We start from the raw sequence: 27,562 nt of genomic DNA on the forward strand, positions 1-27,562 counted from the left end.
ATTCTCATCAGAAGTCCTCTGCCTAGTGAACAGCAGACATGTGAGCTCTACTTCTTGGCAAACAGGTACTTAGTTTAAACCTTCCTCTGGCTTGGCAGTATGGCAGGCAAGGACAGGTGGGGATTGCAGGGACTCAGAGTAGGTCACTGCTTTGCTCAATCCCTGGATTCTGAAGTTGTGGGCTGTCAGTCCTATTTCCATATTCAGTGCTCCCTATTTTGGGAGGTGGGCTGCTTCCCACTCTCAAGAAAGTTACTAAGGAATGGGCAAATTAACAGGCTAGAAGAGTAGCTATAATAAGAATACAATGGAGGTCCTTAAAATAGCGATTATGCCCTCCTCTTTCTTAAAGGAGCCTCTAAACTCTTATGATAAAGAAGGAAAATATTGCCTTGATTTAATACTTAAATGAATTAAAAATGTCTTTATATCTCTCTCCATGGAAGATTTACAGACTGTTTCCCAAAAAACTTAAATCGTCTTCCATGGAGTAGTGTGTTATTTATGATGTATTGTGAAAAGCGGTTTGAGGAGGTTATATAGAACCTCACTTTATAGCTGAGAAATCTAAGGCAGAGAGAGATCCTCAGTGTGAGACATATGCACTGACTTTGAGGGGAGTGAATCTTAACTTTAATGAGCTCTGGGAGCACATTTAATGTACTTACCTAGGCTCTTTTCCTGTTGCCTAAAAAAAAAAAAGTCATATACACACATGGAATATCTAATAACTTTATCCAACAGTTTTTAGGACATTTAAGACATATGAAATGTGACCTTGAACATAGCTGCTTGTGGTTCTCCCAGTTCATAGAAAGGTGGTTTCCCTGTGGCCATTTCGATGATTGTGCAGCCCAAAGACCAGATGTCTGCTGCTTTCCCGTAGCCTCGTGGTCCTTTGTCTATGATCTCTGGTGCCATGTACTGAAGAGTACCTGGGATAATTCAAACACACTTCCACTTTAGAAGATAGAAAAACAGATGAACATCTAATGACAGCTTTCATTGTCCACATAAATAAGAAAACTTTAAAAGCATGATTCAAGTCTTATTTTTTTTTAAAGAATTTTTTAAAAATATTTTATTTATTCATGAGAGACACACAGAGAGAGAGGCAGAGACACAGGCGGAGGGAGAAGCAGGCTCCATGCAGGGAGCCTGATGCGGGACCCGATCCCAGGTCCCCGGGGTCACACCCCAGGTCCAAGGCAGGCACTCAACCTCTGAGCCACCCAGGCGTCCCTGATTCCAGTCTTAATATCTCATCTTTCTTGAGTTCCAGTTTTCTCTGTCATTAATAAAAGTGGAAAATTGTTATAATGGTTTTTATCAGGGATGTAAGAATAGCTTGCCAACATGGTCTGGTCATGAATAGATACTTCCTCATCTCCTGGATAGTAGAGTATAAATGATGCATCATTTATCGGGACCTCTTAGAAACTTCTAAGAATTAGTCATTTAAGAACAAAAGAGATATCAACACACATTTTTTGCAGTTAGTTTTCCAAATACATGAAGATTCCTATCATGCATACTTCCATGTTTCTGGGAAAAGTTTAGGTCAATCATCCATTTTTCCTAGATCTATATTTCTCAATTTCTTTTTTTTTAAATTTTTATTTATTAATGATAGTCACAGAGAGAGAAAGAGAGGCAGAGACATAGGCAGAGGGAGAAGCAGGCCCCATGCACCGGGAGCCCGATGTGGGACTCGATCCCGGGTCTCCAGGATCGCGCCCTGGGCCAAAGGCAGGCGCCAAACCGCTGTGCCACCCAGGGATCCCTATTTCTCAATTTCTTAATTGAATGCTTAATTCTTCTATTTTGATTCTTATTTCTAAATCACAAAAGTATGAAGATTCTGAGCCATTATGAGCCATTGTTTAAAATAATATAAATCATTTTTGGTGTACTTTATTCTGTAAATCAAATATATATGGCTTATGCTGTGTGCCTGTGGTCCACAGGCAGGTGGTATTAAACAACAGGTTTTACAGATCAAAGACAGGTCAGGAGACATCAGTACAGACAAATCACCAGACAGAGTGAAGAAGAATACAGTGAAACATAGGAGATTTAAAAGGCTACATGGAATCAAGAGTTGAAGAATATGGTATGATGGAAAGAGAATTAAATAGGGAGCCAAGAATGCCTGATTCTAGCTCTAGTCTGGCATATCTCAGATAAACACTCAACTGTAGTTGTCTCAGTGGCTTGAATGAGAGTCTGGGTTGGCTTCTAATACCCTTTAGACTGATTCGCCCAAATCCAACAATGAGTCAGAAGTGTGAACAGGAACAGATTATTGCCACATCCCCTGCTGCTGATATACTCATACAAATGATATAATCAGCAAACAGGAATTCATCCAAGATGCCATATTCAATTATTTCAAATCCTGAGGCATTTGCTAAAAGAGCTACTTCAGTATTTTCTAATTCATAACTAAACTGACAGACATTTTCATAAATACAGACACCTTTTATGAACACCTCATGCATGATTTATAGGTGAAACTGCTATGCATAATTGTTCCTATGAAACCCACCAACAGAGGCTAAAAACTGGCTGTTTTTTGTTCATGAAAACAAACAAAAGTATATTATTCTTGTCAAGTATTGTCATCTTGCCAGGTTATCCTCCAGCTCTCATTATGTGGCCACAGATCATGTTCAAGTTCATATATGACTGTACATGTCTGCTCTCAGCTTCAATCAGCAACACTATTGGAGGGAAGCATTTCACTTGGCCAAGGATAAGGTTACTACACTTCTCAAATCACCTACCCTTAGGAGAAAACTGCTATGATTTCTCTTCATTTATAGATGATGAACTATAGTGAATGAGTGGGGTTTTTTATGATGTAAATAAAATCAAGTGGTCTTTTAGAAAATATGTGTTTAAGTCTTCCACTTTTTCTTGTATCTGGGTCTAAAATAGAATTGATGAGAGTTAAGTTGTACTAAAACCTGAGTAGAAATTATAACTGATTAAAATAGGGGGATCCCTGGGTGGTGCAGCGGTTTGGTGCCTGCCTTTGGCCCAGGGCGCGATCCTGGAGACCCGGGATCGAATCCCACGTCGGGCTCCCTGCATGGAGCCTGCTTCTCCCTCTGCCTATGTCTCTGCCTCTCTCTCTTTCTCTGTGTGACTATCATAAATAAATAAAAATTAAACAAAAAAAAACAACTGATTAAAATATAGTGAACTTTAGAAACTGGACAATTCAAGTAATTAGCACATTATGCAATTTTCTTCATTAGATAATATTTCAAAGAGCTCCAGTTATGTTTAATTATCCCCCACAGAGTAAGTGCCAAAAAAAACCAAACAGGCTTAGTTATGTATTCATATTGGCTCTCTTTATCTGACAATCACATGACATAATATTTTATGTAAAGAGATCTACAGAGATGGATAATGAAGATGCAAGCCAATCTGTACATTAGCCTAAGGAAAACAAGTACGAGTATTGACTCTAAAATCTATACTTTATCTGTCTTTGCTGCAAAGTTTTAAAATATTATTTTAAAATAATCTCTTTAAAAAAATAATCTCTTTTAGAATTTCTTTGCCACTGCAATGACCCATGGAGCCATTCCAACTTAGTGGCTCGAAGTATGAACTCTGACATCCCACTTAATCCACTCATTCATTCAGCAGATTTATATCAAGGGCCTACTGTAGGCCAGGCATTTAGAATATTACAGTGGAATAAACAGAAATCCCTGTGCTCATGGAGCTTATAGTGTTTTGCAGTGGGAGACAGACATTAAACTATAGCATAACAAATCAGTAAATTATATGTATGTTAGGGGGCACCTGGTGGCTCAGAGGTTGGGCATCTGCCTTTGGCTCAGGGCATGATCCTGGGGTCCCGGGATTGAGTCCCACATTGAGCTCCCTGCATGGAGCCTGCTTCTCCCTCTGCCTATGTCTCTGTCCCCCATCTCCCTCTCTGTGTCTCTCATGAATAAATAAATAAAATCTTAAGTATATATATATATATATATATATATATATATATATATATATATATGTTAGAAAGTGATGCATCAATGAAAAAAAAAAAAAAAAAGGTAGGGAAAACGGATTGAGAGTGCCCAGGGAGGGCTGCCATGTTAATAGGGCAGTTATGGTAGGTTCACTGAGATGACATCTGAGTTAAAACTTAAAGGAGAGGGACCTAGCCACACAGATAACTGGGAGAACAGTGTTACCAGCAGAAGGAAGAACATGTAAAGGCCTTTGAGGCAAGACCCTGCCTGGTATAATGAAGGAAATGCAGGAAGACCAGTGTTTCTGACACAGAGTAAGCAAGACCGAAGAGTAGGAAATGAGATCTAAAAGGTAATGGACTCTGAATCAGGTCAGAGCCTTGTCCACCATATTAGGACTTTGGCATTTGTTTATTCTGAAAGAAACAGAAAGCCACCGAAGTCTTAGAGTAACAGGGCTTGACTTATGTTTTAAAAGGATCACTCTAAGGATGCCTGGGTGGCTTAGCAGTTAAGTGTCTGCCTTCAGCTCAGGGCATGATCCTGGGGTCCTGGGATAGAGTCCCACAATGGGCTCCCTGCATGGAACCTGCTTCTCTCTCTGCCTATGTCTCTGCCTCTCTTTCTCTCTCTCATGAATAAATAAATAAAATCTTAAAAAAAAAAAAAAAAAAAGATCACTCTAGCTACAATGTTAAGAGTAGACAGTAGGAGGCAAGAGCCAAAGAAGCGAGAATAGGAGGTAATACAGTTGAAAGCTGAGGGTGGCAGCAGTGGAGGCAGTGAGGAGTGGTCCAATTTTGGACACCTCCCAAAGGTGGAGCCAGTAGGCTTCCTTGTGGATTTGGCTGGAGTGTAAGAAGAGAGAAGTACCATGGATCCCTCTAAGTTTTGGGTGGCTATCAACTGAGATGGGGAAGAGAGTGGGTGGAACAGGTTTGAGGAAAAGATAATTCCACTTGACATGTTAAGTCTAGTTTGAATCGTAGCTCTAATACTAGTCTTGTGACTTCGGGCAAGTTATTCAACCTCTTTGAACCTTAATTTCTCATCATAAACTGGGATGCTGATACCGAAGAATTAGGGCTGATGGATGAATTTCAGTGATAAAGCACTTAGCACAATCAGATAAATAGTAAGTACTCTATAAATGGTGGTTGAGGCTGTCTTCCCTCCCACCAAATCACCAAACAGGTCAATGTCTTCCAAGTGAGTTCATCAGAGGTTGAGTGAGCACCTGTGAGGCCTATGGTCATGAACAGATCAAGGTGTGCCCACTCCAAGCCCTTCTGACCAGCCCTGGAGAAGGACCAGGTACATTATAGTTACACGTGTTACTCATGTGAGGCCAGTGTAAGAAATGCAAACAAAGGGCTCTGGGAGGACAGCTTTACTACAACTTCTTTGGGGATTAAAAGAAAACATGTCTTTAAGATTAGCAGAAGACATTAAATCAACATCTTGTGAAATAAAATGTCTGAAAGTAGGGATTTTTCCCATCAGAAGTTACTGAGTCTTGGCAGCATCTAAAACATCTCTTGCCAAATTGAGAGAGCATGAGGAAAGAAATGCAAAGACATTTAAAGTTACTAGTAGATTGGAATTAATTTTGTTAAAAAATACAATTTAAATGTGTTTAATGCTGTGCCCTGAAATACCCATTGCTGTGAGGGTAGGAATTGGGTCAGAGGTGTTGCTGACTGAATGTTCTGAGGAGAAAATTTACAAAATTTCTCTCTCTCCCAGGCTATGAGAATTGATACGTCAGCAAGATGGAGAGGAAGATGGACTGAAGCAAAAAGGTCAACGCAAAGAGCAAAGGGTAGATTAAAAATCTAAGTTCCATCATTTACAAACTGTTGTGATCTCTGTGATCTCTCTTCTCTCTCTCAATCTCCTAATCTGCAAAACTGAGGCACTACCATCTAGCTCACAGAATTCAGAAATGGCAGTATCTGGCCATTTTGCTTTATCTTAGATCACAGATTATTCATTGCCCTTTTTTGCTAAATGACTCTTTCTCTGATGATAATAACAATAATTTAGCACTTCATGAGAATCAGCAGAGTGGAGTGATAAGAACTTCCAGTGGACACCTGAGTAGAGGTTCCAGATGCCCTCCTGTAAGTGTAGGCAGTCATTAATCTCTCTGAGCCTTGGTTTCCTCTTGTTATATTTTTGGCAATCACTTGGTCTCCACTCCCCCAGGACTTTCTTGGTGGCTGGATTGCCTAATTTCTCAGGCAAGCTCTCTCCCCACCCCAATTCTGAGTTGATGAGTCACTTCCTCTTTCTGAATTGGAATTCTACCCCGGTTATTTATATTGTGAGGAGGAAATAGGCCACAGGGAGTAAACAGATTAGGAACTCATAGTTCAAATGGGAAGTGATTAAGGTATGAGTAAGGATCACAAAGAGGTTGGGCAAAAAAAAAAAAAAAATTTTTTTTTTAAATCTTGTCAGCCCTTAGAGTGGTTATAGCCAAGTAAGAGAGAAGTAATGACATGAAGGGGAAAACAAATAACAAACTAAGAGTTAACAGAAAAACATCTCAGTGGCATTAAGCAGGAGACTGAGCAAATCATAGAAATACGTGATGAGAAAAGAGCCAGATCAAATGCATAACATTTTTCAATAAGCATCAAAACATACCCACATTAATTGGGTAAGAACCCAAACTGACTTTCTCTCTCACATTAGGCTGTAACACAGCAATTATTTCTTTAATTACGAAAGATCTGTATCATCAGTGCAAAAACATACCAGTAAAAGTTTCAGTACATGGGTTTATGCCAGCGAGCCTCTTTGATGTCCCGAAGTCCGAGATCTTGAGAACACCACTATAGGTATTAATCAACACGTTGTCGCCCTAGGGAACAAAAGGCTTGAATTAAAAATGTTCTTTCTTCCAGTTCTGTTGGTTGTTGGCTCATAAATCCAATAAGAAAAGGTGCCCTTAGAACAAACAAGGACACAAAATCTATATTCTTCGGGGCACCTGGTGGCTCAGTGGTTGAACATCTGCCTTTGGTTCAGGTCGTGATCCTGGGGTCCTGGGATCGAGTTCCGCATCAGGGTCCCCGCCGGGAGACTGCTTCTCCCTCTGCCTATGCCTGTGCCTCTCTATGTATCTCCCATGAATAAATAAATAAAATCTTTAAAAAAAAAAAGAAAGATATCTGTATTTTTCATTAATAGTTAACCTCAAGCGTGAATTATTGAACCATTTTTGTTTACATATTATCAATCTACAATCTGTTAGCAGGCCACAAGCAGGCCACCTCAAAAAGGTGCTTAGTTAGAGCTTGCTGTGGTTTGCAAACAGTAGAGATTATCTGTGTGAGGTAAGTTCAACTAAATTATTCATGATTTTCTAGTCATTTTAACTTTATTTTCTGTCATTTTACTTATTTTCCTGGAATATTTTAGGACAATGGCAAATAAATGAGATCTGGATTGATTTGGAGATAGTAACAGTAACTTCCTTTCCACAGTCCCGCTTTTGTCAGAAATGTATTAGTTTTGAATTTTCACTTTTGAAAGACAATCAAATGAAGTTATGTAATTTTAGTTCAAACAATGAGTGTATAGTGTATGATACTTGTGAAAAGAGGGAATCTTATTTTTTTTCCCTCCTAATCATTCATCCATCAATGCAGCAAATGTTTACTGAGTATCTACTCTGGGCAAGGATGCAAAGATTAATCAGCCTGTGAGCATCTCAGAAGCAGGGACCCTTTCCTGTCCGATTTTGTTCTGCTGTGCCACCCCCTACCTGGAGCACCTAAAACAGTGCCAGGCGTGCAGTGGAAGCTTAATCTTTGTTGGCTGAACATGGTTAAGAGGTCTCTTCCTTGAGGAAGAGAGATAAGGCATGAATGTCAATAGCTGACTCAGAGTGAGGATTTAGTATCTTGTATTTTTGCTATTTCTAAGATTTACTTATTTGCGATTCTAAATTAATACCCATAACAGTATGGCTTTTGCAAAGAAAACAGTTACCCAACAAGAAACTTTTATTTATTTATTTATTTTTAAAGATTTTATTTATTTATTCATAGAGACACAGAGAGAGAGAGAGGCAGAGAGAAAAGCAGGCTCCATGCAGACAGCCTGACATGGGACTGAGTCCAGGGTCTCCAGGATCACACCCTGGGCTGCAGGCGGCGCTAAACCGCTGCGCCACCGGGACTGCCCACCAAGGAACATGAAACATGAATCCTACTGCATCCTACCTTTATATCTCGGTGGACTATTTGATTGTCATGGAGGTATTTTAATCCTTCAAGTATTTGCTTTGTATAAAAGCCAATTGTTTGCTCATTGTCCTTCAATGGGCCCCATTTGGAACGAAGGAGAGCAGAAAGACTTCCTGTAAAGTAGGGAGAAACAGTGGATAAAATTTTATTGAATTAGTTCTTTAAAGCATGTTAATCATGGGACATTAATTTAAGCTAACATTTATTGGTTGTTTGGAGTAGCCCAGCAAGTAGAGTAGTAGACACTTGGGCTCTCATACACTCTGAAGATGCTCATTATCAAATACAGTCAAAATAAAAGGCCACTCAGTCTCTAACTTTAAGTCACAATTATTGATACTAAAATGGTTCAGCATACTTGTATTGTCTCCTAATGAATTGCAAGCTGATGTCACATGACTAATTAAAAAAATTTTATTGAGATAATTGACATATAACATTGTGTTACAGGTGTACAACATTTGCTATTTATATACGTTGCAAAATGATCACCACACTAAGTCTAGTTCATACTTGTCACCACACAGTTACAAAAACAATTCTTTTCTTGTGGTGATAACCTTTAAGTTCTATTCTCCTAGCAACTTTCAAATATACGTACAGTAGTATTAACTCTAGATTCAGCATGCTGTACATCATATCTCCAGGACTCATTTATTTTATAAATGGAAGTTTGTACATTTGACCTTCTTCACCCATTTTATCCTCTCCTATCCCTGCTTCTGGCAACCACCAATCTGTTCTCTGTAATTTATAAGCTTGGGTTTTTTTGTTTGTTTGTTTGGTTTTTTTTTTAGATTCCACATGTAAGTGAGGCCATACAGTATTTGCCTTTCCCTGTATAACTTATTTCATTTAGCACAATGCTCTCATAGTCCATCTGTGTCGTTGAAAATGGCAAGACTTCACTCTTGTTTTTATGAATGAATAATATTCCATTGTGCATATAAAACACATCTTTAAATGGATAAACACATCCATTGATCCAATGGTGGACACTTAGGTTGTTTCCATTTCTTGACTATTGCAAATAATGCTGCAATGAAGATCTAATTTGTCTTTTAACTTAGATTAAGACCTGTAAACTTGTAAATCCCATGCAATTGTGCTCTTCTTTAAACCATAAAAACTTATACTTTTTAAAGAAAGAAAAAGATCTTTTACCTCCTGGGACCTGCTCCATGAAGATTTTGATGAAACCATTCTCACTGAAAGAGCCCAGATACTGGACAATATTTTTGTGCTTCAGATGCTTATGCAATGCTATTTCTTCATGTAGAGGCTGAGAGTATCTAAAAGACATACAAATGTTGATAAGCAATTATGTAGCCAGATTTTAGTGTATAAATGTAAGCAATACAAATTGAAAATATCAGCTAAATATATGCCCCTACAGAAAGTAAAATATGTTATCTAAAGCATTTGTTTCTTGTCACATAAATTTTGTGAAGTTGAAGTGGTAGTGATAAGATGTAGGGAAATGTGTCAGGCATTAATCCAAACCTATTGTATATATTAACTCATTTCTCACAATAACCCCAAGAGAAGTTACTTTTAAGATGCCCATTTTACAGATGAGGAAATTGACTCACCAAGAGGATGACTAACCTGTCCTAGATCTTAAAGCTAGTAAGTGACTGAGTTAAGATATCAGTCCAGGAAAATTGAATGCATCCACATAGCTCACTGTCTATATTAACACAACTTTCTATTCTGCTGGCCCCATAACATAACTACTATTCCAGAAGACTCTTGCCCAGGAGGATAAAGATTGCAAATCACTTTCATTTTCATTCCAGAACTTACTGAAATGCCCAGCAACTCTTCTGTAGAAAACTAAGTCTCTTTGAGCTCCTCACAAATCTTCATCTTACTGGGTTCATCGGTTCTATTATACCATAATTTTTTTTTTTACCCATTTCTACCCATGCCTCCATGCTGAAAGACCAGCATTAAGCCAAACTTTAAAATCGCACACTTGATATATGTTGTTTCATCAGATTATACAATGAAAGTGTTTTATATTTTTGGAACAGACTGAACAACTCTTTTTATGAATATCTGAAGTACTGTACAGCTTCTCGATTCTTAGCAATCTTGAATATTAACATTATATTACATACTAAATATGATTCTTGTATAGCTATCTATAGTAGGGTTTTGGAGACTCAAAGCTATTCCCTAATTTTTTTCTGTTGCACAATTTAGGTTATAGGTATGAAAAGCACTCACCACTAGAATATAAACTATAAACCTGATGCCTCATTATTTGCTTCGGTGTTAGATACAACAGATGCTTAGATTTCACAATGGCATATTCATACAAACAGAATGGATTTTTTTGAATGCCAATAACAAATGCTAGAATTGGTTAGTATTGGATAATACTATTTTAATGAAACTTTTCAAGATAAGCTACAAAGCTAAAGCAATTAGCAGGTTACAAAAATCCAAATTCATTTAATTTAAGCAAACTTTTATAATCTGTAAAATATTACTCAGAATGCTGCCCAAAAACAACGAAAAATTAACTTGTATTTTAGATCATTTACTCATTTTATTTTTCTTTCGAACTGCTCTAAGAACTATAAGGGTAAATATTAAACTGAAAACCTTAACAGGATATCAGTTAGAGACAACTCCATTTTGGTAACTAACTGAGGCAGCACGAGAAATACCAGTATATAGTGTTACCAGTAGGATATTTAGGTTATGATTCTCAGGACATTTGCAAGTTACTTTTTCCATAGAGTTTAAAATACTTTATTAACACTAGTTAGTAAGATTGCTCTTGATATGCATGAAATAAATTAATAGCAAATACTGAGTCTATTCTACAGCTTTAGGACATCAAGATGACTAAATAATCTGAAGCAAGTGATTAATCCGGCTTATGACGAGCTGGAGGGCTTCTACCTCTTAACCCTCTACTGAAAATCAATTATGAATGTTTAAATGTAAGATCCTAGAAAAGGAAATATGCCACACTCCTGCCCCCTCCTTTATGTAACCAAAGAATAGCTTAAAAATTATAATAGTCTGGATTCATCTTAGGTAAGAATAAGAACTTTTCCCCAATATGAAATTTATTAGTAACATTCAGAAATTCTAAGTGAAAGGATAAGTGCCAAGCACTGAATAAGCATGAAATCCAATTTGTTCGAGTCAATAAGCAACACTTATCTCTGTGAATTATAAGAAAATCTTCTCAATGAGCTGACAATGGAAAAAAGAAATGGTACAAATAATCAGTTACTTATATATATTTAGTTTTGAAAAATTATTAATCCATATGTGTTTCCAGAGTACCTTCTCTGAGTCAAATTCCCACTACATCCATCCATACCAGTGGTCTCCAGCCTTGGCTGGACATTTCATCTCCTGAAAGGATTTTTAAAAAACTAATTTGTGCCTATGACCCATCCCAGAATTTGGGGAGGTAAGGCATGAGCATCAGTATTTTTTAAAGTTCCCCTGTTGGCTCTAACACGCAGCAGGGTAGAGAATTACTGATCTAAATAAATAGTCCAGGTGTGTATAGAACGTTAGAGGAGGAAGCCAACCTGAGATTAACTAGTTGAGACAGATCGTGAATCCAACGCCACTTCTCTCCCACATCTACTCCGATTCTCTTTAAACAAAGTGTTTTTAAAGTGTGAAGGAAACACAGAAGCCACTGTTTTTGTTGCTATGATGCTCCACTCCAGATGGCGATGGGTAGTATATGCTGGATCATACATTATTCACACACATCCTATTACCTTAGCAATTGTCCTTCCTAACTGCTATCTTTTCACACATAACATGAAAACCTCTCCAGGGCATATAGAAGAAAATAACTTCGTGTATTGTATCAGACAATAACACGACAGACTTCACTTCTTCTTTATAGGTAACAAGGAGACGCCTGGCACCAGCTGTTCAAGAGAAACACCTGTCATGCAAGTGTTTTCAAACAACCCACATTCTGCCAGATACACTGCTACAGAACAGTACCTTTGTTGGTGTTGGTGTGCTTTGTGTACACACAACGGCAGTTGAATAAACTTAAGTTACAAAGGTGATTTTAAAAGTGGTCAGCTTCCAACTACCTACTTAAATTCATCTGCTGCCGGGAGAGGAGGGGATGTTTTTAAACATCGGTGGGTTTGCTGCTGTAATTTGATACTCATTAAGCCCTTAAATTTTCTATTGTTTCAAAATCTATTCCACGAATATGTTACTTAAGAACCCATAAGAACATTTAAGAAAGTTTTTTAATATTACAAAGTGGCAGAGGGAGAGGGAGAGAATCTCAGATACCCCATGCAGAGCCCTAAGTGGGGCTCAATCTCACGACCCTAAGATCATGACCTGAGATGAAATCAAGAGCTGGATGCTTAACCAACTGAGTCACTTGGGTGCCCCAGTTTTGGAAGTTTCTATGGACATAGTCTCAAGCTCATCAAGAGAACCATATCCTACCCACAAAAGTCTTCTTCATTTCATTTGTTAGTGTTTTTGATCTCCAGCATTCTAGATTCTTAGGATTTCCATCTCTACTTACACTCCTTTTGTTTATGTATACTATCTACTTTACCCATGAGAGCCTTTAGCATATTAAAGTTGTTCTAAATTCCTAGTCTGATAATTCCAACAACCCTGCCACATCTGAATCTGGATCTGACGCTTGCTCTGTCTCTACAAACTGGGTTTTTGCCTTTTGGTACGCTTTGCAATTTTTGGTGAAAGTTAGGCATGATGTATTAGGTAGAAGGAACTCCGGGAGGGGAAGAATTCCACAGTCTTATGCTTAGGTCTCAGTTTCTTTGAGGGCCTGTGCCACTGGGCTGGGAGCTTCACAGATGCTTTGAGTCTCCCTTCTCCCCCATCCCCTGCTGCCTTCAGCTGGGATAGGATGGCAACAGTGAACAGGAGTTGGGTATTTCCTTTCCCGCAGGCTGGTTAGGCTCTGATAATACCCTCTTAGGTTAGGCCCTGGTAAAAATAGTCTCTCTGAGGTCAGGCCTTGTTAGGAAGAGCAGAGCTGTGGTGTATTTCAAAATAGTTACCTTCCCTCTTTCCCCTGCCGAAAGCACAAGGGGATTTTTCTCCAATATCGCTGTTGAGGGTCTGGTAGGGCTACTGGAGGCAAAATTCACAAAAGTGTGCGCACCCGCCATGACTATCTCTCCAAATTTGGGGGCAGTGGCTTGGCCTGCAACCTCACTTCTTCAATGGATCCAAGAAGAGCTGTTGATGTCTTAGTTTGGTCAGCTTCCCATTTGCTAAGATGGAGGAATGACTTCCAAGCTCCTTAGGTATAAAACTGGACACTGGAACCTGTGGTTCAAATACCACTTCTGATCCAGCTTACTTCCCATCTATCCATCTAATAAATCAACCATCCTTTGACATAACTGAGCTCTACACACCCAGGCCATTGTCTTTTCTACTCTTTAGAAGTCCTGTCCTTGTCACCTCTGAGAGGTCATCCTTCTCCACCAGAGGGTTGTGCCTGAATCAATGATTGATGCAGCAGCTAAACCTTAGAGGGGCTGATTAAGACACTGGTCTTTTCAGACAGAGTTTCACTAATTAGAATATCACCAAAACATTGTCTAGAATGCCATACACAACCCCAAATACCTGGAAAACAGCTTTTATTTTTTTTAATTTTTTTTAGTTATTTATGATAGTCACAGAGAGAGAGAAAGAGAGAGGGGCAGAGACACAGGCAGACGGAGAAGCAGGCTCCATGCACCGGGAGCCCGACGTGGGATTCGATCCCGGGTCTCCAGGATCGCGCCCTGGGCCAAAGGCAGGCGCCAAACCGCTGCGCCACCCAGGGATCCCGAAAACAGCTTTTATTAGCCACAATTACAGTACCTGCTATCTCTCTCTGGGATTTCCTTTATAGCGATTCTGACTTGGTTGCTCAGGTCTCGGCCTGCGTAGACGATCCCATAAGTGCCTTTCCCTAGAACGACTCTGTCACCATTCTCATCATATTCATAGTCATACTACAAAGGGAAAAATGGAGGAACAGAAGATTGAAACATTAGTTGCATTCTACATTTTAAACATCAACTTTTTCCAAGAGCATTTTCCCTAATTTTATCAAACCCCTTTAACAAGCAAAACAAAGTGATGAAACTCTGAGCAGCAGCATCAAGAGCCAAAAACTGGACACTCTCAACATAAAGCAAATAATCTGTTCATGTTTTCACAATTGTTACAAACATAGTAGGGACTATGTATTTAAATCCAGAAAAGTGTTTCTTCCAAAGCCCACTTGGATTCTTTTGTCCACTAAATCCTATTTTTCACAGATCCTGGAAATGAGTATGCTTAGCAATAATGTCTACCAGTATCTATTACATCTAATTGATCTTTTTGTTTCTAAGCTTTTGATACTGTCCAAGTACTTCATACACTGCCAAGAGAATAAACACTGACAGAAAGGCTTTGGTAAGAAGAAAATTTTTGAGGCCTTCTGCATTGAAAATGATAAAATAAGGATTATTCTTCCTTTACCCTCAATTATCAAAAAAACATTGGTCATTTTCATTGAAAATGAAAAATAGCATTGTTAATTCATTCTACTGTTTTTTTTTGTTTCTATATCATTTATTTCTGCTCTTGTCTTTATTATTTCCCTTCTGCTGGCTTTAGTCTTTATTTGCTGCTCCTTTCAGTAAGGTTAGGTTGTATATTTGAGATTTTTCTTGCTTTTTGAGGAGACCTGTACTGCAATATACTTCCTTCTTAGAACAAAACTGGAGGCGGCACAATTCCAGATTTTAAGCTAAACAAAGCTATAATCATCAAGACAGTGTGGTACTGGCACAGAAACAGACACATAGATCAATGGAACAGACTAGAGAAACCAGGAATGGACCATCAACTACATAGTCAACTAATCTTCAACAGAGCAGGAAAGACTATCCAATGGGAGGAAGACAGTCTCTTCAACTAATGGTATGGGGAAAACTGGACAGCCACAAGCAGAAGAATGAAATTGGACCATTTTCTTACATCATACACAAAAAATCAAAATGAATGAAAGACCTAGATGTGAAAGAGGAAACCATCAAAATCCTAGAGGAGAACATAGGCAGAAACCTCTTTGACCTCAGTGGGAGCAACCTCTTACTAGACATGTCACCAGAGGCAAGGAAAACAAAAACAAAAATGAACTATTGGGACTTCCTCAAGACTAAAGGCTTCTGCACCACAAAGGAAACAATCAACAAAACTGTAAGGCAGCTTATGGAATGGGAGAAGGTATTTGCAAATATCTGATATAGGGTTTGTATCCAAAATCTATAAAGAACTTATCAAACTCAATGTCCCAAAAAACAAATAATTCATTTAGGAAATGGGCAGAAGACATGAATAGACATTTTTCCAAAGAAGACATCCAGATGGCTAAAAGACACATGAAAAGATGCTCGACATCACTCATTATCAGGGAAATGCAAATCAAAACTACAATGAGGGGATGCCTGGGTGGCTCAGTGGGTGAACGTCTGCCATCAGCTTGGGACATGATCCCAGGGTCCTGGGATCCAATCTTGCATCAGGTTCCCCACGGGAACCTGCTTCTCCCTCTGCCTGTGTCTCTGTCTCTCTCATGAATAAATAAATAAAAACCTTAAAAAAAACCTACAATGAGATATCACCTTACATCTGTCAGAATGGCTAAAATTAACAACACAAGAAACAATAGGTACTGGTGAGGATGTGGAGAAAGGGGAACCCTCTTGCCTTGTTGGTGGGAATGCAAACTGCTGTGACCACTCTGGAGAACAGTAAGGAGGTACCTCAACAGTTAAAAATAAAGCTACTCTACAATCGAGCAATTTACCCAAAGGATACAAAAATACAGATTCGAAGGTATACATGTACCATGATGTTTATAGCAGCATTAACAACAGCAGCTAACTATGGACATAATCCAAATGTCCATTGACTGATGAACACATAAAGTGGTGGTGTGTATTTATTGGTGTGTGTGTGTGTGTGTGTGTGTGTATGTATATATGATCTCACTCATATATGGAATTTAAGAAAGAAAACGATGAACATATGGGAAAGGGGAGGTAAGTAAAGAAGAGGGAAGCAAACCATAAGAGACAAACTGAAGGTTGATGGAAGGACGTGGGTGGGAGATGGGCTAGATGGGTGATAGCATTAAAGAGGGCACTTGTGATTAGCACTGGGTGTTGTATGTGTATGAACCACTGAATTCTACTCCTGAAACTAATATTGCTCTGTATATTAACTAATATTTAAATTAAAAATGAAAAATAGGAGAAACATTTTATCTTTGATGTAAAAGGAAAAATCTACAGCCCTAAAACCCAAGCCTGATCAAGCATCTCAGTCCAATATGGAAAGCCAATGAAAATAAAAAGGTCTTAAAGAATATTTGGTAGAGACTTTCTGAGACGTGGAGGAGTCATCCAAAAAGGCCTATTTTTTGGTCTCAGACTAAAACTACCAAATTTGTTCATCAGATATTTGTGTGTGTGTGTGCGTGTGTGTGTGCGTGTGTGTGTGCGTGTGTGTGTCTTATCTGGTTTTGGTATCAGGGTAATGCTTGCCTCATAGAATGAACTGGAAGCTTTCTTTCCTTCTCTCTCTCTCTCTCTCTCTCTCTCTCGGGAATAGTTTGAGAATAGGTATTACCTTCTCCTTCTCTTTAAATGTTTGGCAGAATTCACCTGTGAAAATATCTGGTCCTGGACTTTAGTTTTTTGAGAGTTTTTGATTACTAATTCAATGTCATTGCTAGTAATTAGCCTGCTTAAAATGTCTATTTCTTCCCGATTCAGTTTTGAAAGGTTTTATGTTTCTAGAAACTTATTCATTTCTCTAAGGTTGTCCAATTTGTTGGCATATAATTTTTCATAACGTTCTCTTATAATCAATCCTTTGTATTTCTGTGGTGTCAGTTATTTATCCTTCATTTCTGATTTTATTTATTGGACTCCTCTCTGGTTTTTTTTTTTTTTTTTTAATGAGTCTGGCTAAAGGCTTATCAATTTTGTTGATCTTTTCAAAGAACCAGCTCCTGGTTTCATGATGTATTCTATTGGGTTTTTTTTTTTTTAAGTCTCTATTTCATTTATTTCTGCTCTATTTATTATTTCCTCTTTCTACTGGCTTTGGGCTTTATTTGTTCTTTTTTTTTTTCCTAATTCCTTGAAGAGTAAGTTTAGGTTGTTTATTTGAGATATTCTTGCTTCTTGAGGTAGGTCTGGATTACTATATCTTCCTTCTCAGAATAACTTTTGCTGCATCCCCAAAGATTTTGGACTATTGTATTTTCATTTTTATTTGTCTCCATGCATTTTTAAAATTTCCTCTTTGACCCATTCATTGTTCAGTGGTGTATTATTTAGCCTCCATGTATTTGTGTTCTTTCCAGATTTTTTTCATGTAATTTATTTCTAGCTTCATACCATTGTGGTCAGAAAAGATGCATGATAGGATTTTAATCTTTATTTTATTGAGGCTTGTTTTGTGGCCTAATGTGATCTATTCTGGAGAACATTCTATGTGCACTCCAATAAATGTATTCTGTTCTTTTTGGATGGAATGGTCTATGTATGTGTTAGGTCCATTTGGTCCAATGTCTCATGCAAAGCCACTGTTTCCTTGTTGATTTTCTGTCTAGATGATCTATCCATTGATGTAAGTGGGGTGTTAAATTTCCCTACTATTATTGTATTACTCTCAATTTCTTCCATTATGTCTGTTAATAATTGCTTTATGTATTTAGGTGCTCCAGTGTTGGGTACATAACTATTTGAAACTTTATATCCTCTGGTTGGATTGTTCTCTTTATCATTATGTAGTGTCCTCTTTTGTCTCAGTTGTCTTTGTTTTCGTCTATTTTGCTCGAGATAAATATTGCTATCCCAGCTTTCTTTTTTGCTTCAATTTGCAAGGTAAATGTTCTTCTGTCCTCTCATTTTCAACCTTCAGGTGTCTTTAGGTCTGAAGTGAATCTCTGGTAGACAGCACATAGATGGGTCTTGCTTTTTTTTTTTTTTTTTTTTAATCTGGTCACCCTATGTCTCTTGATTGGAGTATTTATTTATTTATTTACTTTTAAGATTTTTATTTATTTATTCATGAGACACAGAAATGGAGAGGAAGAGACATAGGTAGAGGGAGAAGCAGACTCCATGCAGGGAGCCCGATATGGGACTTGATCTCAGAAATCCAGGATCATGCCCTGAGCCGAAGGCAGATGTGCTCAACCACTGAGCCACCCAGGAGTCCCATGGAGTATTTAGTCCATATACATCCAGAGTAGTTATTGAGGTATGGAATTATTACCATTTAATTATTTGTTTTATGGTTGTTTTTGTAGCTCTCTGTTCCTTTCTTCTTTTGCTCTCTTCCCCTGTTTGATGGCTTTCTTTAATGATATGCTTGGATTCCTTTCTCTTTATCATTTGGGTACCTATTGCAGGTTTTTGATTTGTCGTTGCCACTAGGTTCATATATACATCTTATGCACACAGCAATCTGTATTATCCAAGAAAACAGAAAGTGGGTTCTGGTACTGGCAATATAGTGGACTTGGTATTTGGAAAGCTTCTTGCTAAAAACACCCATTTTTTGTGATGTTAGAGGAATGCCTGGATGGCTCAGTGGTTGAGAGTCTGCCTTTCGCTCAGGTCGTGATCCCAGGTCTCAAGATCAAATCCTGCATTGGGCTCCCTGCAGGGAGCCTGTTTCTCCCTCTGCCTATGTCTCTCCTCTCTCTCTCTCTCTGTCTCATGAATAAATAAGTAAAATCTTAAAAAAAATACATATACCTTTTTTTTTAAAGAGGGACTGAGAGAGAGAGAGAGAACATGAATGGCAGGGGAGGGGCACAGGAAGAGGGAGAGAGAGAATCTTAAGCAGGCTCCACTCTGAGTGAGGAGCCTGATGCAGAGCTTGATCTCACGACCCTGATATCATGACCCGAGCTGAAATCAAGAGTTGAAAACTCGACTGAGCCACCCAGGAATCCCAAAATAGACACACTTTTAAATGCCTAGCAGGGCTTACAAAAAAGTAAAGAAAACTGCCAGGAGCTAGAAATAAAGAGGAAGAGGACCATTTGCGGGGTAATCATAACTGAAGACCCCAAGGGGTGGGAATGAGGGCTGGGCCTTCAAACTTGTTAATCTTGGGCAGGAGTTGTCAAGTGCTTTCTCTAAAGCTCCAGATATTGAATAATTTCAGATTTTTAGGCCAATATGATCTCTGTGGCAACTACTCAACTCTGCCATTATAGCACGAGAACAGCTCAGTCAATAAATAAACATATGGGCATGGTTTTGTTCCAATAAAACTTCATTTACTAATGGTAGTAGAAGGCTGTATTTGGTTTTTGGGCTATGGTTTGTTAACCCCTTATCTGGTACTTTGGGCTTAATGCCCATGAAGGGATAGGAAATGGGGCCTTGTGTCTATAGTAGGTGAAGAGCTGGGCCCTTGAAGGACTGTAACTTGATGAAAGGGTAGATTAGAAGAAAGCCCATTATACTGCGAAACAAAAATAGAGCTCATCTGTCTTAAACTGAGCTCTGGGTGGACAAAAATAATACTTTCTGAATACTCTGAATACTTTCAGTAATTTCAGTACTACTCTCATGCTGGTTTAGTTCAAATTTACTTTTATCATGATACCCACAATTGGTCTTGAGCCTGGGATATCCTTGGGGTGCTAGCAGAAACAAAGCAAAAACATTTTAAAGGGAGACTCCCTTAATCTGGGCTATGCAGAATTCTTACTCATAATACGTCATTGAAATTGAGCTCACAACACGTAATTTTAAAACATATAAGGAAACAATTCACCACCAGTGAGTTAGCAGATTTGACAAATATCAATCACAAACTTCATAAAATAGAAGAATAAAAACTTTAAAATAAGTACACTTAACATAAAGCTATAAAATAAGAAATCAAAGAGCAGGAGAAAAGGACAAAACATTCTAAGAAAGGCCAAGCAGATCTGAGACAGAACTGAACATTAACTATCTGGAAACTGAGCCCTAAGTAGGAAAAATAAAACTAAACTCACAGGCAGACATGGTATAGGGAAATTACAAAATGAAAAGCAAACAGAAGATCAAAAAGGAAACAGGCATAAAAAGGACAAACTACCTAGAAAGGTAGTAATCAGATCACTCTGCAAACTCTCCAGGGTACACACACACTTGACTTGAGGGACCATTGCCAAGGAGGATGAGGAAAATATGGTTTTGTCATTACCAGCTTCAGTTTGTTTCCAATGGGTTTCCAAACATTGATAGAAGGCAATTAGTTGTACTCCCCTGGGGAAAACTATGCCCGATACCAAGCCAGGACTGGGTGAGTACTGACCCCCCTATCATGCATGGACCCCTTCCCTGGCTAAGGACAGACGCCAAGCTCTAGAAGGGACGCATCTTACCTTCACGTTGGCAACACCGTACCCAGTGTACACAAAAGAATACTCCTGTTCTAGATGTCTAATGCAAGGCTGAAGACTGTCCTAGTTCAGAGCAGAACATCAGGCACATTTTCAGGGTGAAAAAATAAGAAGCAGGAATCATTTAGCAATTTCCTCAGACTGGAAGATAAAATTGGGCTCCAGCAAAGAGATAGTAAAAATGGTTAAACAAAATTCTACCAGAAAGAGCCTAAGACTCCACAGCCAAATCCGATGGCCCAGACTTCCATCATGCTGTGCCACACATGCTGGAAATCTACCAGCCAGGACCCAGGACAGCAGGAGGCAGGGCAGGGACCATCACCAAAGGAGCTCATCTTTGCTAGAAACCTACACACTTAACCTGCTACTACCACCACCTTACATTATTATGTTTTATAATTTAAAAGAAAAAAAATCAACTGTCCATAACCTATCTCATTTGACAGTCACAATAAGCCTGTGTCATAGTAGGGAAGGTCTATGATTAGCTTCAATTTACAAATGATCAGAAATATATTTTGCAGTCAAACAAACTAGAGCTGTGGTTTATACTCAGCTCATGATTCCTGATTTATGTTCCTACCACTACCAATGTTGTAGGAATATTCTTACTTCTGTTTCCAAAAAGGTATTACAGTTTGTCATCAATATTCACCGAACATTCATTCTCTTATTCAAACAGATATCTGGTAGACATCTGGTGGCCATCTTCGACTCCATTCTTTCCTTTCTCTAACTCCCCATAACAAATTGATTGCCAAATGCTATCAGGTGTATCTGCTCTTGCCTCGAATCAGGTCTTCCATGCTTTTTTTTTCTGTACTAATTCTACAGACTCTTAATTGGCTTTCCTGTTCCCTCCTCTCTTGTGCCCTGTTCCCTTATCCACTCTTAGGACAGCAGTGAATTTTCCAAAGTCCAAACTACCGAAGTGAGTTGTCCATATTTGTACCACTGTCTCTGCTTTATTAAAAGGTTTCTCTTTACTTTCGGAATTAAAGCCAAACTCCTTAGCATGGCATAAATGCCCTGAAGCTTCTTTTATTGCTTCTGTGTCCAACCTTCTCTTTCATCAATCTCCTCCCACATCTCTCAGTGAGATTTCCAAGATCCTTCATGCTGTTCCATATGCTGTGTTTCCTACCTAGGTAAACCAAGCCCTAGGAGCTTTCCTGAAAATCCACCTGACCTTTAAGAGCTGGGTTACTTTCTGGTCTGATGTGCTTCCAAGGCTTTCTGCCCTCTTCTCTTGCTCAGCCTGCATCCTAGTCTGAACTCTGAGCTTTGTGAGAGCTAGGATTTATCTTTAATTGCTCTACCTCTAGTCTTGGCAGTATCTAGTTTACAGATGCTCAGTAATTATTTGCTTAACTGATTAATCAGGATATAGAAAATTTGATGAGAACCATTTTTTTAAAAAAATAAACCAGGTGCCAAAACAAAACACTGAAAGTCAGCATTAGTTTATTTTTGGTTGAAAGGAGTTTTGCCACAGGGATATATATATATAGTGTGGGGAATAATATATAAACCTTCATAAGGCTGCTCCAGTTTTAGTTTCCCTCTGGAATCTTTTTTTTCCCCCTCTGGAATCTAAAGCATCAAAAGACTATTCTTTTTTAAAGATTTTATTTATTTATTCATGACAGACACAGAGCAAGAGAGATGCAGAGACACAGGCAGAGGAGTGCAGGGAGCCTGACGTGGGACTCGATCCCAGGTCTCCAGGATCATACCCCGGGCTGAAGACGGTGCCAAACCGCTGGGCCATCGGGGCTGCCCAAGACTATTCTTTTTTAAAAGATTGTTTATTGGGTATGGTAGTTGATTCCTGTTGAACAAAGTGGTCACAGTAAAAATAAAAAGGACTTTTAATAAGACCAAAGTGATTGAAAACCATTCCACAGAGTAGTTGCTGCTTAGTTTTTAAAATTTTTTTCCTTCTATTCCTACCATATAGAGATATAAATTGGAAAGGCAGGTTTGAAGAGACTGGCCTGGTCTATAAAGACAGAGAATTATCTATGGGATAGCCAAAAAAAGTAGAACAGAGCTGGGCTACAGGCCAACATAAGATAAGGTCTGTTAAATTAGAAATATGGAAAACATTAGGGAAGGAGGAAAGAGTGTTTTAAAAAATAAAAGGTAAGATTATACTGCTTATATATTCTGCATTCTATTTCTATGGCAATAGGTTAGTGAATTAGGTTGTTGCTAAGGGAAACAACTGCATTTTGAAGCAATGTTGGGAATACTTCTAGAATCATCCCTCTATTGTTGCTTGCCCAGAGTAATCTAAGTCTGGTACTGGAAAAGGAACCAGCGTAGGAGGATAATATTGACAAGGCCAACCAACCAAGTGGTGATTCACTTAGTTCCCGCGCTGTCAAGGGACCTACAGTAAAAGAACCACCTTCGAAAGGCCATGTACTTCCCTCTGGTGCTTAATTACATTAGATGAGTGGTCACCTCAAAACCCACATGGTAGTTTTGTTAATTTTCAGTCTGTATTGGCTTCTTAGTATGTAAATGTCAAAAACATTAATAACTATTAATAACATTAATAAAATGCTAAAAATGCTGTAGGTTCAAATAGGTAGCTTGATCTCTTCTCCCTCAGGCCTTTACTCACATTATCACCTTCTCAATGAGCCTTCCCTTGCTTATTGGTCTAAACTTGCATGCTCTGTTACACTGTAACTTTCTGAACCCTTCCCTGCTTAATTTTTCTCCTTAACACTGGTCATTATCAAACATGCTATGTATTTTACTTATGTTGCTTACTCTCACTAAAATGTAAGCTCAGTGAGGGCAGGGATTTTTCTCATTTTTTTTCTCTGTTGTGTCCCTAGCATTTAAAATAATGACAACCATGTAGTAGGAACCATGTAGTAGGTGTGAATAACTATTCATTGAGTGAACTGAATTTATACCTGTCGGTGTGGTATAAAGATGACTTTAAGGTGAAAATATCTGAATCAACAGCAGCTGCATTAAAAACCTTATCTAAACCTCTTTTGCTGGCTTAAGCAAAGCCTCCTGAAAATACAGCTGCCAAAATCCCCTCTCTGAGAGGGATGAGGAATTACATAAACAAAACTTTGCTGAAAGGTTCTGTGCCTTCCACTTTTTTCTCCTTAATTTCCCACCACATTCTTTTCCTTTAAGTCCTACTAAGGACCTTTTTTAGTAGGATAAACAAACTTCACCTAGCTGATCAGAAACTACTTTGTGTGCTCACATTTACATGAATAATCTGTAATTATTAATTACATATAATCTGTTAATCTGTCTTTTGTCAGTTAATTTGCAGGCCCCCAATCACACAACCTAAATTGATAGAGGTAAAAGTTTTTTTTTTCCCCTCTCAACAGAATGAACGAGTAACAAATGGGTACTCCTCTCATACAATGCTGTAAGTGATATATTTTCTCAGTGCAGTAAATGTGGGTGTTGAGCTTCAGATATGTAAAAAAAAAAAAATAGAAATAGGAAGAAAAATAAGCCAGTGTCCTGATGGTCCCATTGATGTTTGCGAAGCAAATCATCAGGAAAGGAAATGGTAAGGTATTTCATCATTCTTTTTTTTTTTTTATTTTTATTTATTTATGATAGTCACACAGAGAGAGAGAGAGGCAGAGACACAGGCAGAAGGAGAAGCAGGCTCCATGCACCGGGAGCCCGACATGGGATTCGATCCCGGGTCTCCAGGATTGCGTCCTGGGCCAAAGGCAGGCGCTAAACTGCTGTGCCACCCAGGGATCCCCCCCCCCTTTTTCTTTTTATTTCATCATTCTGCAGAACGTTTAAGTCTAAAGAAAATGTTCGGGATCCCTGGGTGGCGCAGCGGTTTAGCACCTGCCTTTGGCCCAGGGCGTGATCCTGGAGACCCGGGATCGAGTCCCACATCGGGCTCCACATCGGGCTCCTGGTGCATGGAGCCTGCTTCTCCCTCTGCCTGTGTCTCTGCCTCTCTCTCTCTCTCTCTCTCTCTCTGTGTGACTATCATAAAAAAAAAATAAAGAAAATGTTCCTTTCATCTTGCTTGTCTCCACTTCACCCACAAGGGGTCAACTTTCTCTTTGTGTATCCTGGAAAGCGGGTATAAACTGGCTCACAGGGTCAGATGCTATGACTGCCTCAGGTTTGAGTCAGCCATATACCCATTTTGATAAAACAGTGAAATCCAAATGAATATAAGAAAAAGAGGGATAGAGATGAAAACAGAGGGAAGGGAGGAGGGAAAGAGAAAGAGAGAAGGAGGTAAGGAAACGTGGAATATATGTGTGTGTTTGGGAGAGGAGTGAGGCGGAATACACAACATATTTTGTATGGAGGACTAAAAGAACTTCAGTAACTTGTACCTGGCTTTTTCTCCCCAAGGAACTAAAAAAAGAGAGACTAAAAGAGAATGAGTCAATAATGCCTTGGTGATGACACGTGGCTTGATTACAGTGTTCATTCTATCACTGACTTAACATTAATTGAAGAACATCCAAGCCAGTGTCACAGTACCTACTCTGTCCCTTCCAATCCATAACCTTCTCTCCTGGTTTCAGAGATTTTTAAATAATCCTGGTTTTATCACACGCAACCTTCAAACCCTTTTAAGCCTTCTTATATGATCGAACTACTTCTGCTTGGATGTCCATACCATGTGAGACTATGAGATGAGACTATGAGCCACAGTCCTGCTCTGGGATGTTGTCTGGTGCAGGCCACCAAATTACAATGCAATGAGAAAAGCTAGGGCAGAGGAGTGGGCTCAAAATGCTAGGAGAACAGAGAAAAGGGAGAGGTGCTGTTGAGAAATGACACTTGACTTGCATCTCAAAAAATGAGGATGCAGTCACCAGGTAGGACAGAGAAGAGAAAGCATGTGGAGTTGGGCATCTGCAGATCAAGTCCAGGGGCTGGAAAGGTTGATCTTCTGGAAAATAGAAAAGACTGGGAATCCCAGCTCATCAGGCAGAAAGGCAAGGCTATGGGTTGAGGGTTGAGGGTTGAGAACATTCCATCGGTGGAAACCTTCTTATACAGAGTAGCATCAAAGGTGTGGGGTTTTTTTTAAAAGATTTAATTTATTTATTCATGAGAGACACACAGAGAGAGGCAGAGACACAGGCAGAGGGAGAAGCAGGCTCTCTGTGGGGAGCCCATTGTGGTTTGATCCCAGGACCCCGGGATCACGACCTGAGCCAAAGGCAGATGCTCAACCACTGAGCCACCCAGGCATCCCACATCAAAGGTTTTTAATGAGAGGTGTTTCAGGATTAAATCATATGAGAGATCTGTCTGATGATGACAGAGATGCCTGTTGATGGCAGGAGAGAGATGAAGCCACAGGAGAGGTGGTGATGCCCTGATATGGGGAATGACAGGATTAGGTGCCTGGGCTGGAGGGACGTTGCAGTGTGAGAAGGAAAAGAGGCAGAGTAAGGTTTTTTCCCAGGTGGCTGCTGGGTAGGTGCCCAAGCTGTTAGGGAAAATATGGAAGGCTGAGAGAACAAAATAGGGACCGCAGTTGATGTGTATTACAACTCTTACGGCTAATGGAAATCAATTGTTCAATGATTTCAATATAAATTTACTAATCTAGTAAATTATTTAAAGATATGGCTTCATGACCCTTCCATGTCAAAAGGTATCCTTGAGTATCCTAAACATGGCCTTAAATCAAAAAAAGCAGTTTCACTTTCTGTTCAAAAGCAGAAAAGTCCTCTGAAAGTGGTACTGATCTGTATTTGAAATAACCTGCACATTTTGTACAAATCTTGAAAAAAAATTTTTAAGGTTTTATTTATTCATGAGAAACTCACAGAAAGAGAGAGAGAGAGAGAGGCAGAGACACAGGCAGAGGGAGAAGCAGGCTCCATGCAGGGCACCCGACATGGGACTTGATCCCAGGACTTCAGGATCATGCCCTGGGCCGAAGGCAGGCACTAAACCGCTGAGCCACCGAGGGATCCCCCAAAACTTGAAAAATTATACAAATCTGAGCTAGGAGAGCATATTTGAGGTATTCTTGGCCCATTCTCACTTGAGGAATAAAGTCATTTTCACCCAGCCAAGAGTATGAATTTTGTCCAAAGTTATAAAACTGGCTGTTAGCAAAGTTAGAACTAGAATACAAGGCTCCTGACCCCAGCACAGCAATTTCTGTAGAGTTGGGTTTGATCAGTTGGAGAAGAGGCTGACTATGTCCAGAAGGAGATCGAATCCCTACTGCTTCAAAGAAACCTTGTTACTCAAAATGAAAAGCAGACCTTAATAAGAGCTTCAAGTCTGTCAAACATCCAGAAATCTAGGGATTAGCTTCAAATTTGTAGTTTATAGAACCACTTTATATATAGTTAACGTTTGCCAACACTGATAACACGCTACAGTTAAGGAACATCTGACTTTACCAACATTTTCATTTTGTTGGGACTTAGCTCCTAAAGGTTTCAGTTATAATTGATACATGCATTGAAACAACTTTAATTCTGTCACCAGCTGAGCTGATGATTGGAAAGTCACTATTTTGCATATAAATCTTCATCGCTGTGTAAAGATGATCTCTAAGTAAATCTTCCTGTTACACTGTAAGGAATGGGAAATAAAGGAATTATTTTGAATCATTCATGGGCTCAAGTTTGAGGTTAGTTTGTGGTAATGATATTAAAGAATTCACTTTAATTAAATATTTAGGATACTGATAAAATAATTTAAATCAAGAATGTCGAAAATATCTAAGACATGTAATCATGAAGTGATCATAAGTCATGTGAAAATATTAGTTCAGTCTATTTAGGGACCTCATATTGTAAAGGTGCTCTGGCTGCAAAGTGATGTTC

At 39.0% G+C, this 27,562-nt stretch overlaps 1 protein-coding gene across 3 annotated transcripts in view; it reads right to left on the reverse strand.

The window, feature by feature from the left end:
- Positions 1-27,562, reverse strand: part of MAP3K5 (mitogen-activated protein kinase kinase kinase 5) — a 194,546-nt gene that overhangs the window by 35,542 nt on the left and 131,442 nt on the right. For all 3 annotated transcript variants that reach the window (XR_013377302.1, XM_077894294.1, XM_077894293.1), the window contains 5 exons: positions 14,126-14,259; positions 9,422-9,549; positions 8,234-8,370; positions 6,762-6,867; positions 778-935 (listed from right to left, as the gene is read on the reverse strand). Coding sequence is in view for 2 of the 3 variants with exons in the window: in XM_077894294.1 (XP_077750420.1) it covers positions 778-935; positions 6,762-6,867; positions 8,234-8,370; positions 9,422-9,549; positions 14,126-14,259 (663 nt within the window). In the remaining variant the exon portion in view is untranslated. The remainder of the gene's footprint in view (positions 1-777; positions 936-6,761; positions 6,868-8,233; positions 8,371-9,421; positions 9,550-14,125; positions 14,260-27,562) is intronic.

The sequence above is a fragment of the Canis aureus genome, chromosome 1 (assembly GCF_053574225.1).
Source record: "Canis aureus isolate CA01 chromosome 1, VMU_Caureus_v.1.0, whole genome shotgun sequence".
Lineage (NCBI taxonomy): Eukaryota > Metazoa > Chordata > Mammalia > Carnivora > Canidae > Canis > Canis aureus.